The sequence below is a fragment of the Gnatocerus cornutus genome, chromosome 5 (assembly GCF_029298725.1).
Source record: "Gnatocerus cornutus isolate USDA-ARS CGAHR chromosome 5, icGnaCorn1.1, whole genome shotgun sequence".
NCBI classification, from domain to species: domain Eukaryota; kingdom Metazoa; phylum Arthropoda; class Insecta; order Coleoptera; family Tenebrionidae; genus Gnatocerus; species Gnatocerus cornutus.
Window position 1 is genome coordinate 9,866,017 of NC_142237.1, and position 12,838 is coordinate 9,878,854.

The 12,838-nt window shown below is 39.5% G+C and overlaps 4 protein-coding genes across 5 annotated transcripts; 2 read left to right on the forward strand and 2 right to left on the reverse strand.

Moving 5' to 3' along the window:
* Window positions 1-348: 348 nt before the first annotated feature.
* Window positions 349-4,053, forward strand: botv (exostosin like glycosyltransferase 3). The gene is made up of 5 exons (XM_088035628.1): window positions 349-1,548; window positions 1,596-1,893; window positions 1,940-2,602; window positions 2,651-3,473; window positions 3,545-4,053. Exons 1-5 carry the CDS (start codon window positions 618-620, stop codon window positions 3,647-3,649), a joined length of 2,820 nt encoding a protein of 939 aa, XP_087891754.1. The 5' UTR covers window positions 349-617; the 3' UTR covers window positions 3,650-4,053.
* On the reverse strand, window positions 4,038-8,781 carry ana1 (anastral spindle 1). Its single transcript, XM_088035627.1, has 3 exons — window positions 8,676-8,781; window positions 7,828-8,619; window positions 4,038-7,779 (listed from the first exon to the last, which is right to left on the reverse strand). The coding sequence occupies exons 2-3, from the start codon at window positions 8,567-8,569 to the stop codon at window positions 4,247-4,249; spliced, it is 4,275 nt and encodes a 1,424-aa protein (XP_087891753.1). The 5' UTR covers window positions 8,570-8,619; window positions 8,676-8,781; the 3' UTR covers window positions 4,038-4,246.
* Window positions 8,782-9,574: 793 nt separating this feature from the next.
* Window positions 9,575-11,328, forward strand: LOC148174296 (homeobox protein Mohawk). Of its 2 annotated transcripts, XM_088037024.1 has the most exons (4): window positions 9,575-9,841; window positions 10,204-10,279; window positions 10,408-10,567; window positions 10,616-11,328. In XM_088037024.1, exons 2-4 carry the CDS (start codon window positions 10,209-10,211, stop codon window positions 11,228-11,230), a joined length of 846 nt encoding a protein of 281 aa, XP_087893150.1. In that variant the 5' UTR covers window positions 9,575-9,841; window positions 10,204-10,208; the 3' UTR covers window positions 11,231-11,328. The 2 variants fall into 2 exon arrangements, with proteins under 2 accessions (XP_087893150.1, XP_087893151.1); XM_088037025.1 differs by lacking the exon at window positions 9,575-9,841 and having other exon boundaries at window positions 9,877-10,279.
* A 229-nt stretch (window positions 11,329-11,557) lies between these two features.
* Window positions 11,558-12,744, reverse strand: LOC148174297 (WD repeat domain-containing protein 83). Its single transcript, XM_088037023.1, has 3 exons — window positions 12,562-12,744; window positions 11,938-12,517; window positions 11,558-11,892 (listed from the first exon to the last, which is right to left on the reverse strand). Exons 1-3 carry the CDS (start codon window positions 12,626-12,628, stop codon window positions 11,613-11,615), a joined length of 927 nt encoding a protein of 308 aa, XP_087893149.1. The 5' UTR covers window positions 12,629-12,744; the 3' UTR covers window positions 11,558-11,612.
* Window positions 12,745-12,838: the final 94 nt, after the last annotated feature.

A 12,838-nucleotide genomic window follows, 5' to 3' on the forward strand; every position in this document is an offset into this window, starting at 1 on the left:
TCATCCTGAGGCATCCACAGAATAATTGATGATAAAATTGTCAAATTTATTAATAAAGTATATTATATATACTTTTGAGTCTGCTATTATACATACCAATCCTTAATTTCATACCATTTTTACATTTCAACAATCATTTTTTCAATAATCGGCACAACCATGTAAATGTATAATTGGTTGCCTGTACTTAACCCTTTAATATAAATATTTTGTGTTGGCTAACCTGCTAACTCGAACCGAAAGCAATTTTAATGATGTAATTAAAAAAACTACAATTATTATTTAATGCCAATTTAACATACCATCTTTTTTTATGTATTACGACAGAAATATTTTAAAAATCTGGGAAATAAAAACCAAAACAACACAACGCAAGCGCTGTTTGTCCGTTTCTTTGCGTTTCTTGTACAAAAGAACAGGGTGGGAGTAGTGTTATTTGTCGGAATATCATTTTTCCGATAAAATTGTATTTACATTGAATAACTGAGCAAATTTCCTTGATAGGAGCCAATCATGGGGTAATACGAATCGGCGACAACCTAATTTGAGAACATGTCTGTTGTTCGGAAAGTGAGGTTATTTTAAATTTAAGAAGCATATCAATCAAAATTAAAAGGATGCAGCCCTTAATCGAATACAGTAAGGACATCTGCCAAAAGCTGACCCAAATCAAACTCTCCCGGATCGTAATTATGGTGTTTATCATTCTAATCTTAACACCGCTTTTCACACATTTCTATTTATCAAACATAGAAAGAAGTTCAAGTCATATCACACACAGTGCTCACTCGCACATAGATCTCCCTGAAGACTTCAACGCTATGAAGGAAACTGACTTGAGAGTGGGAGTTGAGGAATTGATAAGAATAAAAGGATCAGTTTTGAGTGAACTGCGGGATATGGAGAGAAAGCGCCAAAAACTGCTTCTAGAAATTCAAGCGTACACGAAAAACATCGAAGAGCTAAAACAGGAGCTGGGCCATCAACAGACTAATTTAAACCGGTTGAAAATTTCGGTGGAACAAGCTCAGGTGGCTCAACGTGAGGCCTTGCAGCAGAACACGCCTGATCTAGCTCTTCCGAAAAAACTAACCGTGGATGAGTTTCCACCGGTTTTACCTTCAATGCCTCCATCTCTCACGAAATTCTGCCAGATGTTCTCTTGTTTTGACCACTCAAGATGTTCCTTAACTTCCGGTTTTCCGGTGTATTTGTACGAGCCTGATCAGTTCCCTGTAATGCATGATGGGTGGGACGTGGATGGCTTCTTGAAAACAACCCTAAAACAAACTTTGGGGTACAACCCTCACTTGACAAACAACCCCAAAGAAGCGTGCATCTTTGTGGTTTTGGTAGGAGAAGCGTTAAAAGACGTTGATGATGTCAGTGAGAATCTTGGCAATCATTTGAACTTACCACCTCTTGATTCCAATGCTTTGAAGCGACTACCCTATTGGGGTGGTGATGGGCGCAATCATGTCTTACTCAACTTGGCAAGAAGGGATTTGACAGCGACCTCAGGAGACATTTTCTCGTCTGTTGACACAGGTAGATTTGACACTGACATTTCAATGTCATTTGTTTTATAATTTCAGGCAAAGCCATCTTGGTCCAATCTACGTTTTCGGCGCGAATGTTCAGGGCAGGCTTCGATTTAATTGTGTCCCCGGTTTTGGGCCCCCCTGGTGGCGATGTGTGGCAAGAGTGCCCCCAAATGTTGCCTGCTCGCCGCAAATACTTACTAACATTCCAAGGCGAAATGAAGATAAATAAAGAAACCCCAACTAATCCCTCGCATCTAGACGATTCAGATCTTTACAAAGAACACACCGAATTAGATAAATTCATAATTGAACACCTGAAGGAATTGGCGAAGACCAACACGGCAGACAAGTAAGCTCACTTATCATCCCATCATTTTTTTACCGCATAATTTTAGGTTTTTATTTGAATTTGAGTGTGTCCCCGCCAGCGACGACAACGTGAATACTGGCCCCCAAGATTGGGCCTTGTGCGGCACCGATAGTTCCCGCAGGACCGTACTAAAAGATTCAACCTACGTCCTTATTTTTGCCCCCACATATGCGGACTTGCTAACAACGACTCTTCTACAAGCTCGCATTTACGAAGCTCTCCGTTCTGGAGCCGTCCCTGTAATTTTAGGCGGTGATCAAATTCGGTTAGCTTATGATGAGGTGATACAGTGGCGGAGAGTTGCAATATTTCTCCCGAGAGCGCGAGTAACGGAACTGCACTTTTTGCTAAGAGCTGTTCCAGACGAAGATGTTCTTTTGATGCGGCGGCAGGGTCGTTTGGTGTGGGAGCGCTACTTAGCGTCTGTGCAGAGTACTTTAGATACAATTGTGGCAGTTTTGAGAGATCGATTGAACATTCCAGCTTTACCAGTAGATACAGTTGCCGCTTTGTCTATTTTTAACGACACGTTTCAACCGATTTTGGTTACTGTAGCTGTGGAGACAGAACAGGAAGAGAGTTTGGGGCCTCTGGAACCGGCGTACAACAGTCCGGCGTTTAGAAGAAACTACAGTTTAGCCCTCACGCAAGGGCACGAAATGTGGAACGACTGGGGCGACCCTTTCAGGTTTGTTCATTCTTTTAAACGAAACAAATTTTAATTGTTTTTTTTTAGATTGTATCCAGCTCTTCCAACTGACCCGTTACTTCCCTCAGATGCTAAATTCATGGGCTCCGGGCGCGGGTTTCGTCCAATCGGACAAGGCCAAGGGGGCGCGGGGAAAGAATTCTCTGAGTCTTTAGGAGGAAATAGCCCTCGTGAACAATTCACAGTTCTCTTATTAACGTACGAAAGAGAACAAGTCCTTTTAGATTCAATAGCGCGCCTTCGCGGTCTCCCGTACTTAAATTCCGTAGTCGTCGTGTGGAACTCCCCCAGACCCCCCAGTTCAGAGCTCCGCTGGCCCGACATTGGTGCCCCCGTGCATGTGGTAAAAGCCGCACGAAACTCCCTAAACAACCGATTTTTGCCGTTGGACAACCTCCAAACCGAAGCGATTTTATCCGTTGACGACGACGCTCATTTGCGCCACGACGAGATTCTTTTTGGTTTTCGGGTTTGGAGAGAGCATAGGGAGAGAATTGTGGGATTCCCGGGACGGTATCATGCATGGGATATCAACACCCAAACTAGTTGGTTGTATAACTCGAATTATAGTTGTGAGTTAAGTATGGTGCTGACTGGTGCAGCGTTTTTGCATCGACATTATTTACATCTTTATTGGAAGTGGCTGCCGCAAGCGATCAGAGATAAAGTCGACGAGTATATGAACTGCGAAGACATCGCGATGAATTTCTTAGTCAGTCATATTACGCGGTTGCCGCCGGTTAAAGTCACTTCTAGATGGACTTTCCGGTGTCCTGGGTGCCCGCAGAGCCTTTCTGAGGATGACACGCACTTTCAAGAGAGGCATAAATGTATCAACTTCTTTTCACAGGTAAGTTATTGACTACAAAATTTTATCTACTTATGTTTCATTGACAATAACTCGCGAATTATTGTTTGCAGGTATTTGGCTACACCCCTTTACTCAACACCCAGTACAGAGCCGATTCAATTCTATTTAAAACGCGTATACCACATGACAAGCAAAAGTGCTTCAAGTTTATATAAATGACCCGATAAATGTCACGGTGATTTAAAAAACAATTTTTTTTATTATTTGGATCATGTAGAATTGTTGCATCACATCGTTTCAAGATGATCTTTCGTGATTTTAATTTGATGTGCCATTATTTCGTAATCAAATTTACAGGGTGCAGGGAAAATGTGGACATAAGTTAAACTTCCACATTTTGGCGACACCCTGTATATTTCGACTATTGCCACGATGTGAGATAAACGAATTCTCAGAGGAATAAACGAAGGAGTTTACCTTTCAAAGCGTCTCGAATACTTGTTTGTTTAACTATCTGAGTGTCTGACAGCGTGATTGTTGTAAATAGTAATATTTATTCTCTTATACTTTTTTATTGTACATACGTAATTTTTTATTAAACGATTGTGTTCTATATAAATTTTATTAAATGTTTTTACGTAACCCAATATTACTCAATTCATTCTCCAAATTTACATTTTGTGGAAAAAATGTTATATCTGGCTAATAATTACCTAACTCTTCGAAAATCAACATTTTTACAAATTATAAAATTGAATTTAATACAGAGATGAGTAAAAAATAAATACATACATCATAACAGTTAACAATTTTCAACTAGTCTTGGACAATGATCTCTCATTCAAGTCATAAAACTTCTCAGAATCTTTAGTTTTCTCAGAGAGTTCTCTTACTGAACTAACGTCCGAATCAGTGACAAAAACTGGTCCTTCCTTTTTATCACCAACTATAGGTGTGGACGTCCGCCTGTGATCAATCTGAATCAACGATATCCCCTGGGATTCGCTCAGAGACGACGATCCTTCCTCGGACTTAGTAGCTGAAATTTTGCTCAAAAATTCCCTCAGACTCAGCGTTCCACTGTCTTTAGATCCTGATCCGCTCGAACTAGAAGCCATTGCCAAAGCTTCTCTTGTTTTCTTCAAAGTGGGTATAGCCCACTCCATGCCTATACTAATCAACATTGTCTCCATCGTATCGAACTCAGAGACATCGTCACTTGAGGATTTGGCGGCCTCTGCTATGAGATCAGGAACATCCGCTGATTTCGTGCCTTTAGATGGACTACTGGCTTTTGTGGACAATTGGCTGTCGGCCTCGACAATCGTTGACAATTCGTGGGGCTCCACAGGGATGTGGGCAGCTATTGCACGCAGACCTTTGGAGGGTGGTGGCCGCTTGTTCTTTTTGTCCAACGACGGAACTTCAAGCTTTGGAAGTTTAGGAATGTCTAGGAATAAGGGTGTAGACTCCTCGTTTTTGTTTTCAGGGGGTTTTAACGTAACTGATGTGTGTTCGGTCAGTATTCCCTTCGTTTTACCATGTTTCCGATTCTCAACGATTCTCTTTTGTGACTGAACTCCTATAGTATCACCATCAGACTCTTGGACGAGTTTCTTCTCTGTTTGAATTACGATAGCTTTCTCTTTAGGTGGTTTTACCTCAAGCAGTCGTTTGAGGCGGTTTAGAAGCTCGTCATCAGTACTCGGATCCCCTTCAGTACGCATTTTCTCGCTTTGAACCTCCTGACTTGACAGCTGCTTCAGTGTTTCTGCGTATCCGTAATCTATATTCAACAGTTCATCTAAATTGTTTTGTTGCGTGATTTCTTGCTCCTCTTCTACCTTTTTCTCCGGCAGATCTCGATACGAAGTCGTTGTCAAATCCTTGTCGCTTCCAGAGCTTGAACTCTCTAAAATCTTCTTCTTTTCTGCGCGGACTTCCTCAATTTTCGCAGTGAGGTCGTTAATTTTCTTCGTATACGACGCGGCCATGTCTGCGAACTGGAGCATCTTCTCCGATTCTTTTACCTTTTTACTGGAAACCGACTCAGTGTATGATTGCACGTGCGACTTGTCTCCTTCTGAGCTTATTGTGACACTTTCCTTGGTGTTATAAAGTTTGCTACTTTCGTCCGATGTGTAACTTAACTGTTTTTCTAATTCGGCTGCGTTAATGTTGAAATATTTCATGACGTTCATTAATTGACTCAAAGGATTGTTGGAAGGTGTTTCTATGACGCTTTGAGTGGGAGTGGACACCTCACTGGCAGTACTAACAGTTAGTTGATCAATGCTTGTTCTTGACATCTTCAACAGTTTCTTTATGTAAGTCAACAATCTCGGATCTAATTGTTTTTCACCAGGTGTACTCTTGCTGGTTGTACTATTGGTGCTTCTGGAAACTTCTCCAGGGTCTGGGGAAACCACAGGCTTCTTTGCGCTTTTCTTCTTTCCTGGAGGATCAAGATAAGAGGTGCTCGTGGTGGACTGCGAAACGGCACTTTGACTCAGTTGCTCCCTCCATGATGTTGCTTTCTTCGAATCCTTCGGATTCTCGTCAGGTTCAGTCACAATTTTGATGGACCTCCCCGCGAATGAAGGATTGACTTTAACTTCAGGTTTGTCGTCTTCTTTGATTTTGATGACAATTTCACACACATCGTCACAACTGTCCTTTGTGCAAGTACAAGTATTGAATTGTGTGGTAATTGGTGACGTTGCAGCACTCTGCAGCTCCGTCTTAGGAGTGGTCTGAGTGCTCGTATTTTGCAAAACAAGAGTTTTTCTCGACGATTTCACCTTCGCTTTTTTCCGGGGTGACGGAGCACCTGTACTCTTCTTTGATTGAGTTGTTGTTTCCGAAGACTCTTCTAACACAACATCGCTAGAAGTGGGCGAAGTTGGTCTGTCGTCTCGACTACGTTTTCTTCTAACTTTAGTGTAGTCGGTCGATTTTGATTTCACATCATCGGAGCTACTTTTCGCTAATTGTGCCAACGTTTCTTTAGACAAAGTGCTCTCGATTTCTTTTAACAGAGACTCTTTTTGTGATTTCAAGCTTGATAGTAGATGATTTAATGTCTCGTACCGATTTTGATCCGTTTCTGGTCGATCAAAATCAACGTCCCAATTTGCCAAGTTCAAACTTTGTTTTTCTTCTTCGTCTGTTCTTCTCGGAAGAGTTACAACCGCCGGTTTTCTTACAAAAAGTTCCTCGTACGCGTTATCTAACTTGTTTTGACGCTTCTTCTCTAATTCTTCCAATCGGTCTCGCGCCATATGATACTTTTCTCTGTCTGCACCGATTTCAAAAATGCGTTCTTGTTTCTGTAATGCTGGCAGTTTCTTCATTAAATCGCGATATTCTCTTTGCATTTTCTCTTTTTCCAGAGCCAATTGTCCGCGTTTGTGTGCTTCGATATCTCGCTGACGCATCTTATCGCGGATTTCTTCTTCACTTAGTATGTTCGGAGATACGATGATTTCCTCGTCGTCGATTTTTTCTACATGTGAGGATTTTGGAAGATACGTCTTCGTAAAGCGATTTGGGTGGTCGTAGTACTGAACTGGCTGATCGGTTCCGATGTAAACTGGACGATCTTTTGACGATGTTAACGTTACTTTAGGTTTTGGAGGAATTTTGCTCTTAACGTTTTGAGATTTCCCGTCTGTATTTTTATCGTAAACTGGTACCGTTCTGCGGCGGTCTGTTCTTTGGGGGAATGGAGCTCCTTTCTGCTGTTGCGTTGGAATTGGTTGTTCACTCTGATGAGGTACTGGGCGATCTAGTCTTTGAGGGAATGGAGCTCCTTTTTGCAGTTGTGTGGAAATTGGTTGTTCGTTCTGATTATTTTTTTCATCAGACGATTTATGTGGAATCGTCGTTCGACTCAATGGAGCACTTTTTCGATCATCCAATTTTTGTGAAACTAGGAGGTTATTAGAGGTTTTACTTGGAACTCTCTCAGTGTAAAAAGTTCCGGTTTTTGATTGACTATCAATGGAATTCCTAATTGCATTTTCAAACTCGTTTCGTAAAAGTTCGGCGCCTTCTGAAATAACAGTTTGTGGCTTTTGTACTGGATCATCTGTTTGTGTAAATCTTTCTTCATTCAGGTGGTGAGTTACTTTGTCAGGTACATTTTCATGTTGGTGTCTTGAAGGATGGCAGCAACAATTACAACAAGTTGGTGTGAATTTATCAACTAAATCACAATAATCAGTCGTTGGGTTTACTCTAGTGCGTCTTTTTATTCGTTCCGATATTCTGGTGTCTAGAGGAAACGCGCTTAGAGTTGGTAAGATTGAAGGTGTTGTTTGGGCGGCTTTCTCACTGGTCGGTGCTAAAAAAAATTATATAAATAAACGAAGTACCAATTTTAATTAATTACCATGAAAATCGATGGCACTGGTTTGTTGGTCCCTACAGATCCTAGTTGTAGTTTGCTGGATCTTTGTATTTCCTCCACTCCTTTTCCTTGTAATTTCTTCAACTGAACTGTCACTCCTCTCACTTGTTTCCTCCTCTAAAGTCAGTAGGGGTACTCTATTCTCACTGTCTGAATCAAAACTGTCTTTCTTGGCCTTTTTGGCAGTATGTTTCGCCTTTTTAGTCTTTTGACCACCAATGATTTTATTAGATCTAGAATTCTCCATATCATTAGTAAAAATCTTCCTTTGTCTGGGCTTTGCTTTTTTCAAATTTTCTTCGTTTTTTTCGATTTGCAACCACTCTGAAGCAACGCGTCCTCTCTCTCTAGCTACTTCCTCATTGTGGTCTTGTTGTTCTATATAAATTTCCTCTTCTTCCTCAATTTGAGTTGCATTTTTATGTCCTAAACCAAGCTCATCTAAAGCTTCTTGATACTGATTTTGTAACTCAAGTAATTTCCGTGCTTGCCAGTTTTTTAATTTGACTTCGCCGTCTTTTTCGATTTCTGAGAGACATTTCGATTTACCTTTTTTTAATTTATTGCGCAAATTCTCTGCGATGTCTTTAGACTGTTGGCGGACTTGCTCCAAACGAATTAGGCGTCGTTTCTCGAATTCAGCCTTTGCGGGATCATAAGAAGTGACCATTTTACCACGATTTATACGAACTGGGTTGCCGGAAACGGTTACATTGATGGACATTTCCACAGGCGATGCATGCGAACTTAAAGTAGGGTTAAAAACCCCATTATCTACCAAAAATAACTTGTTAAAATGTGAAATAAAGAGAAAATGTTGAAGGACTCACCTTCTTTAAATATTTCAAAAGTTTTAAAATACTTTTAGTTAAAAATTCAAACAACAAACGTCAACAACGCTAGGAATGTCAAACGTCAAATTACTTTGTTTTTGTCATGGTCGCCAACAATGGCAAAGTAAAACTAGAAATACCCTAACTCAAATGGAAGAATTTAAATTTTGAATTTAATAATAAAAAATGGACAAAGGAAAATAAGTAGGAAATTACGCTAAAGGTGCGAAAAGAGAGTTGGCAACTATTGGATGAGGCCTGTTTTTATTCTGTCCACAAAAATTACAAAATGAAAAAAAATTAAAACAAATCAATAATTAAATAAATAAACAAGTAAAGAGTTTAAACATGCCTAACCACATAATAAACTGCAGAATTTCTTCATTCTTTGAACAACTTACTTTTGGAAGAACCACAGATCATTAGAATCCAAAAATTTTCAGATTTTAATGATTTTAGTTTTTTGTACCCATCTGTGACTTCAGAAACTTTTTTTCTCTTTAGAATTGATCAGAAACTAACTTAATATGATAAATAAATTGACAAAGAGCTAATTTTGTTGTCGATTAACACGAAAAGAGACCAATATAAAGAAAGATGAAGCAAACACGAGTCCAGGTTTTCAGAATGAATGTTTTTACGTTTTATAAAACGAGTTCTTTATACTATTTTTTCTAGTTTGCATATTAAATACTATTAAAAACAAAATGCTTACGTTGCTATAGTAACAAAGCTATTAACGCATCCGACGTGGAAACACATTCAAAACGAATGCGGAAATCGTTCTGTTGCATTTTTTTATGAACCAATTTGATATAAATAGTTGTAAAAAATCTCTTAAATCGAAACGTGGAAAAGACGGCATGTAGCTGTTGGAAAATGTTTATTCAGTTTATTCAATAAACCAGTTTTTATATAAAATCTATAAAAAATAAAGGCAATGATATTTTTATCTTAGCAGCTTCCATCTTAAGATAAGCTTACTTTGTACCTAATGGAACAATTACAAAAAATCCAACGCGGGAGACTGAAAGATCTTAAAATAAAACAGCATAGATGTCCCCAGATCGTCTTAGACTAACAGCTCAGTTTCAGATAAAACCTTAAACTGTTTACATACTCTAATTTAGTGTTATCAAACAACACTTACGTCTCGAAAGCAAGTAAGTAATGAAAAAATACACTTTATTCTGAACAAATGGATAAACTAGCAAAAACATTCGCTGCTGGAAGCGCGTTAGTCATGTTTTTATGAATCATCGAAAAATTGCTGCTTGTTTTAAACCAAAACCTCGTTAGTTTAATTGTAACTAGCATTGTTCATTGTATAATCTTATGTTTTTTCAAAATATAACGACTTGAGAATAGTTTGAAGTCGCAGTAAATTTTTTTCCGGATAAAATCCTGCTTTACAAGCATTGTAACATGTCAGCAACCATCTTGTTTTTGAGTGTTATCCAACATGAAATTCTATTTTTACACAAACTTTCAACGTATAAAATGACATTTGTTTATTTTTAATCAGAAAAAATGGACACAAGAATCGGTGACGGCATTCGCGAGAGGTCTAGACGTCCCATCAGAAACAAAAGATACACCAGGTTAGGCTTGTTTTAGACCATTCCATCAGGAAAACTACTAAACATCGTTTTTGTGTGTGCACTAATTTTTTAATATGAAAATGTCCGCATTTTTTGACGATGTCCTTGTTTGGTTTTTTATTGCACAGAAGAGGCTACGGCGAAGATAAAAGACCGCCGAAGAGACTATTCACGCCGGAAATTAAGAGGTTTCTCAAAGACTGGTTAGTCAGAAGAAGAGAAAACCCTTATCCCAACAGGGATGAAAAAAAGAATTTAGCCGTCCAAACGGGGTTAACTTATATTCAGGTAGAAACGATCTCGCAAGAGATTGAGTAAACATTTTTTATGTTTTAGGTGTGTAATTGGTTTGCCAACTGGCGTCGGAAACTAAAAAACGCCGGTAAAGAGCCTCAACGCAAAACATGGGGTGACCTCATTAAAACCTACAATAGCCAAGTCCAAGGAAACGTCGAGCACTTCAGTATCTGCTCGGATGACAGCATTTGGGAAGAACCGGACGATAGCGACTCGTACGACAAAACAGAAGAATCCAACACGCAACCGGATCACAGCTACACGTCTTTTACCGAACATTCAAATAATAATTGCTACATCGTCACCACAATTACCGAAAATGAAACAGAAGCAAATCCGTTTAGTCAGTCAGCAAAATACAAAAATCACATCATGGAGAAGTACCTTCGCGATTGCCAAAAACCTGAAAATTCGAAAATCGAGGATGAAATAACCAACCCTTCTATGATCTCCAAATGGTTGGAAAGTGCTGTGAATTTTAGGCCCAGTGAAAATAATTATCTCCATTGGACCTTCTCCACTAATCAGAAGAAGAAAAAGAAGGCAATCGCGTCTAATCCCAATGAACAAAGCTATCAGATTCACGGGCGAGAAGAGTTAGATGCTGCAGAGGCACTGACTAGACTTGCTAATTCTAGATCTTTGAAAGGATGACACAATGTGAAGAAAAAACAGAAGACTGCTGTTCACAGAGCCGGACTTTCGGGTTTGTCCAAAGGTCCTTTCAGTTCGGCTCTAGTTGCTGCGTTTTTGCAAAACGAAAAATTCCAAATTATTGCTCATGCAAATAGTTTCTATATTAAGAAAAACGATTTGTTTTTACTGTCACTCATTTTTACCTATGTTTGTAAGAAACTTTTTCCTATAACCAGATTCCTGTTTAAAATTCCTATTTTTAATCAACTAACACATTGTTTGTGCTGTGATGATTTTTGCCTAACAATTTTGCGATTGTTTGCGATTCTAACATGATTTCGACTGTTATGTAGATTTTAGAAGACTTTGTTAAGTTTGTATTTTGGAATAATATACAAATTTATTCTATACTAGGCGCCTTTTCTTCAATTTTTACATTTTCCGGTTTACCCCAGATTTTTATGGTTTGTACAGACGCGGTAAGAACTACGTCTTCAGTTGGATGAATGGCGAGAGAGTTCAGTACTTTTTTGGGGGTGTGAATATACTTCCGGACAACATTGCCGCTCACTAAATCCCAACAGAAGAGTTCTCCTGTGATGGACCCAGATAACACATGATTGTCGCTGGTTATTATACCACTTTCAATATTCATGTCTTCAGTCTTGTGACCTAAATATCTGAAAAAAGTTGGTCTTTCGGCTTTCTCGATTTTTTTTACTTACTCCCCTAAGAGCTCCCCCGAGTTTTTGTCCATCAATCGAACGGTGTTATCAGACGATCCTACTAAAACGCACTGCCCGTCATGTGAAAAGCTAACTGACGTTATGGCAGCCCCCACAAAATCCGCGTGACAGCTCCCATTCCGCAAGTCATATCGCCGCACCGAGCAATCAACACTCCCAGTCAAGATCTCATGATCTGTAACTTGAATTGAAGTAATGCAGTCTTTCGCTTCTTTGAGCGTTTGAATGGGGCTGGTATTCCTTGACTTCACATCCCAGCACATGACTGTATTGTCCAAACTGCCGGAAATGGCAACCGAAGACTCCTCATTGAATTTAACGCAAGATACTGCAGCCGCGTGGCCCCGAAATCTTCGCAAGGGCTGACCCGTTGACACGTCCCAAATAATTGCAGATTTGTCAGAGGAACTGGAAATAATTTGGCTGCTGTCACAAGAGCCACAAGCGTCTAGGACTTCGTTGCCATGGCCCCCGTAAGTTTTTAGAAGAAGACTGCGGAAAGGGTTCCATAGTTTGAGTTTTTTGTCGGAGCCGCAAGTCATGCAATAGGAACCATCAACTTAAAAAAAAATTAGGTGATAAAAAGACGTAACCTTAAATTACCGTTGAATCGGACGGCTCGTACAGCACCCTGCTGGCAGTCAATTGTGTTCAAGCAACTCAAATCCATGGCATGTTCAAAGTATTTAAAAGTTTGATGACTGATTGTGTTTTTTGTAGGTTATGTTCATATTCTGTGGTTATGTTTGTTTTGACCGGCTGTCACTGCGACGTCGCTAACCAACTTTAAATTGAACCGAACGCCTTTTCGAATCAATTTTTCAGTCGCTGTGGATTAAATGAGTTTTTTTATTTCGTGTTTTGAGACGACTTTGATTAT

Excerpts from the sequence above, each read along its gene's own strand:
- botv (XM_088035628.1), top strand. The coding sequence starts at position 618 with ATGCAGCCCTTAATCGAATACAGTAAGGACATCTGCCAAAAGCTGACC. Across the intron at positions 2,603-2,650 it reads GACTGGGGCGACCCTTTCAG|ATTGTATCCAGCTCTTCCAA; the intron begins GTTTGTTCATTC and ends GTTTTTTTTTAG. Across the intron at positions 3,474-3,544 it reads GTATCAACTTCTTTTCACAG|GTATTTGGCTACACCCCTTT; the intron begins GTAAGTTATTGA and ends TATTGTTTGCAG.
- ana1 (XM_088035627.1), bottom strand. The coding sequence starts at position 8,569 with ATGTCCATCAATGTAACCGTTTCCGGCAACCCAGTTCGTATAAATCGT. Across the intron at positions 7,780-7,827 it reads CAGTGCCATCGATTTTCATG|CACCGACCAGTGAGAAAGCC; the intron begins GTAATTAATTAA and ends AATTTTTTTTAG.
- LOC148174296 (XM_088037024.1), top strand. The coding sequence starts at position 10,209 with ATGGACACAAGAATCGGTGACGGCATTCGCGAGAGGTCTAGACGTCCC. Across the intron at positions 10,280-10,407 it reads AGAAACAAAAGATACACCAG|AAGAGGCTACGGCGAAGATA; the intron begins GTTAGGCTTGTT and ends TTTATTGCACAG. Across the intron at positions 10,568-10,615 it reads CGGGGTTAACTTATATTCAG|GTGTGTAATTGGTTTGCCAA; the intron begins GTAGAAACGATC and ends TTTATGTTTTAG.
- LOC148174297 (XM_088037023.1), bottom strand. The coding sequence starts at position 12,628 with ATGGATTTGAGTTGCTTGAACACAATTGACTGCCAGCAGGGTGCTGTA. Across the intron at positions 12,518-12,561 it reads ACGAGCCGTCCGATTCAACG|TTGATGGTTCCTATTGCATG; the intron begins GTAATTTAAGGT and ends TTTTTTTTTAAG. Across the intron at positions 11,893-11,937 it reads TCGGGGGAGCTCTTAGGGGA|ATATTTAGGTCACAAGACTG; the intron begins GTAAGTAAAAAA and ends AACTTTTTTCAG.